The 3,259-nt window shown below is 37.8% G+C and overlaps 1 protein-coding gene across 1 annotated transcript; it reads left to right on the top strand.

Moving 5' to 3' along the window:
* The first annotated feature begins 387 nt into the window (after nt 1-387).
* On the top strand, nt 388-1,165 carry LOC132366602 (dihydrofolate reductase-like). The gene has a single exon (XM_059924203.1). The coding sequence runs from the start codon at nt 475-477 to the stop codon at nt 1,036-1,038; it is 564 nt and encodes a 187-aa protein (XP_059780186.1). The 5' UTR covers nt 388-474; the 3' UTR covers nt 1,039-1,165.
* Nucleotides 1,166-3,259: the final 2,094 nt, after the last annotated feature.

Raw genomic sequence — 3,259 nt, 5'->3', positions numbered from 1 at the left:
AATACATAAAAGTTAAAATGCCCTACTCATTTAATCTCAAATTTCTGTATTAGGATTCTGGCATATTTATCTAAAGCCACCTCTACTCTTCAAAACAATATACAGCAACTATATAAGATTAAAAATAAGGTTATTAACAAGTCATTTTATTTATGATAGAGGCTCGGCTGCTATAACAATCACAACAACAGAAAATTCTTCAAAGTAGGAGTTAATTTTGCTTTCACCTAACAGGTTGGGCATAAGAAGTCAAAGCTGGTTTGCTAACTGCCTGAGATCAGACACACAGGGTCTTTCTATCTTGCTCCCATTAACCCTTGGTATTGCTCCTATCGATGAAAAAAGGAATCACTAGTCAATCTAAGAAAGAAATGGAGGACTGAGGGGGCGGGTGGCCAAAATTTCGCGCCAAACTGGCGGGTAATCCCCGTGTCAGTGTGATGTGCTAGCTCGGAAGTGTTTTCTGCAGCTATCATGGTTCGTCCGCTAAACTGCATCGTCGCTGTGTCCCAGAACATGGGCATCGGCAAGAACGGGGACCTGCCCTGGCCCCCGCTCAGGAATGAATACAGGTATTTCCAAAGAATGACCACAACCTCTTCAGTAGAAGGTAAACAGAATTTGGTGATTATGGGTAGGAAAACCTGGTTCTCCATTCCAGAGAAGAATCGACCTTTAAAGGACAGAATTAATATAGTTCTCAGTAGAGAACTCAAGGAACCTCCACAGGGAGCTCATTTTCTTGCCAAAAGTCTGGATGGTGCCTTAAAACTTATTGAACAACCAGAATTAACAAATACAGTGGACATGGTCTGGATAGTGGGAGGCAGTTCTGTTTATAAGGAAGCCATGAACAAGCCAGGCCATCTTAGGCTATTTGTGACAAGGATCATGCAGGAATTTGAAAGTGACACATTTTTTCCAGAAATTGATTTGGAAAAATATAAACTTATCCCAGAATATCCAGGTGTTCCTTCTGATGTCCAGGAGGAGAAAAGCATTAAGTACAAATTTGAAGTATATGAAAAGAACAATTAATGTGAAAGTGTTTTCTGATCTATTTCAAGCCTCCTCCTCCCCCCCCAAAAATTATGTATTTTTTGTTGTAGAGACTTTTGTTGACTTTAGATCTATGGATAATTATTTCTAAGCAAAGCACTTTTATTCCCCATTAACCTTAACTAGACTGTATCAGATACCATTTGTGAAACATTTCTTGCTGTAACTTCCTGAATGCCCATCAAGAGTCAAGAATAGTTGACCAGCACCTGCCTAGTGTAGAATATCTACCAAGACAGCCCAAAGTGGGAGAGTGCCCTGGTAGCATGAGTTGAAACCAGAGCCTATAGAGCTAGGAGCTAGGCAGGTGGGTCCAAAGGTCAGAAATGGATTATAAACAGAAGAGCTAGCATTCAGTTACTTAAATTAGATCAAAAGAGGGACTGTGAATTACTTTATATCACACTTCTGAAAAAAATTCTCTTCACTCAGACCAGGAGCCAATAAGTTGAAATCCACAGGGATAGTAAAGAGGCAGGTACGAGACTACCTTTTCGGTGGTTAAAGGAGAAGGTTTGAGACCTTAAAAAACTTTGTTTCTGATCTTCAGTGAGACTGCATGGGATGTTACAATGATACAACAAGAATTGGCAGCCCTTTACAGAAAAGAATAATCTAATATCAAACATAATGGCTAAAATTAAAAATTCAAAGAGGTAATAAATTGAGAATGAATATTGCTAGAAACCAAAATTAGTAAGTTAGAAACTAAACTTCACAGAATTAAAAAATGAAAATTAAAACATGTTTTACCCATCACGTTAGCAAAGATTTAGATTAAATATCCAAAAAAAATAGCGTTTTCTGCCTTATAAATTGGTACAACCTTTTTAGAGTGTAAGTTAGCAATATCAATTAAAATTCAAAATATTCTGGGTTTGGACCCAGAACTTCCACTTCTAGAAATTAATCCTGAACAAAGAAATGGACCCAAGAGTATTTGTTGCAACTTTTTTTTTCAAACTTAGAAACAGCCCAAATGTTGATTAATAAGAAATAACTAACCAATATGTCTATAAAATGTAACATCTGCAGCAGTTAAAAAGAATGAAGTACTGACAGGAAAATGCCAAAAATTGCTAAATAAAAGAAGCAAATTGTGTATAATAAAAAAAAAAAAAAATGGAAAATTTTATTCGAGCCAACCTGAGGATTATAACCTGGAAAACAGTCTTTCAGAAAGCTCTGAGGACTGTTCTGAAGAGGTTAAGGAGGGGAGGCAAGTATGTATGTGACTTTGGCAAAGGGGTACGTGCAATCAAACACATACCTTGGTAGAAGGTTTCTGCTATTCCCAAGGGACAAATATCTTAGTTAATGGTTTTAGTGCTTTTATAAGTATGGGAAGATACAAGAAACTGGGTTCATAAAATTTTCTCCTGAAAATATCTAACGGGCCAGTTCTGCCAGTTTTCCCAGAGCACATCACCGCATCCCGATCTTTGCCCTGAATTCCTTTCAGGGTGTTTTATAGGTCAGTGACTGCAGTGACTAATGACTTGATTCTTATAGAATCAGATGGTGGGCAACATTCTTTATTTTATAATCCCCTCCCTTCCGGTCTTATTTGCGACCAAGGGTTGGGAGGAATTTTGTGACCAATTTATCTTATGGTACTAGGGATTCTCATTCCCAGATAGGCAAGGATTTCATTGATAGGCCACTCAGAGTGCTGTTACTGGACCAGGCCCTGTTAACAGTAGCCAAAATCCTCTGGACTGCCTGTTTTACTAGTCTGTTATGGTCCAGAAACTGGTTCCCTCTTCCCATATCTAGAGTTACACTATTACAATCGTTGATATTATAGAACTATATATTTGGTCAATTGTTTCAAGTCACCTAGTCATCATTATTTTTATAGGATGCTCAGTCACACATTTGGTAATTCAAAAAACAATAATCTTATAAAATAGGCAGAATACAAGTAATACAGCTAGTAACATTAATAAGGTTATAAGTAAGTATTTAAGCTAAGAACTTCCATTAGGTGTGGCCCAGTATATCCTCAGGTCATCTGGCCCAGTCTGCTCTGTACCAATCACTATCTTTAAGGGAACTGATATATTGGCATTGTGCATAAAGTTCACCAAAGATATCTGCACATACAAGGCAAGTGGTGGGTCACTGTGACCCCTTACAGGATTGAGAAAGGAATGTTACCTTCTAAGGAGTTACATGGCTGGCGTCAGAAGAAAAATTG

Source organism: Balaenoptera ricei, chromosome 5 (genome assembly GCF_028023285.1).
Source record: "Balaenoptera ricei isolate mBalRic1 chromosome 5, mBalRic1.hap2, whole genome shotgun sequence".
Lineage (NCBI taxonomy): Eukaryota > Metazoa > Chordata > Mammalia > Artiodactyla > Balaenopteridae > Balaenoptera > Balaenoptera ricei.
The sequence above is the reverse complement of the archived record's forward strand: the minus strand, read 5'-3'. Positions and strand labels throughout refer to the sequence as shown.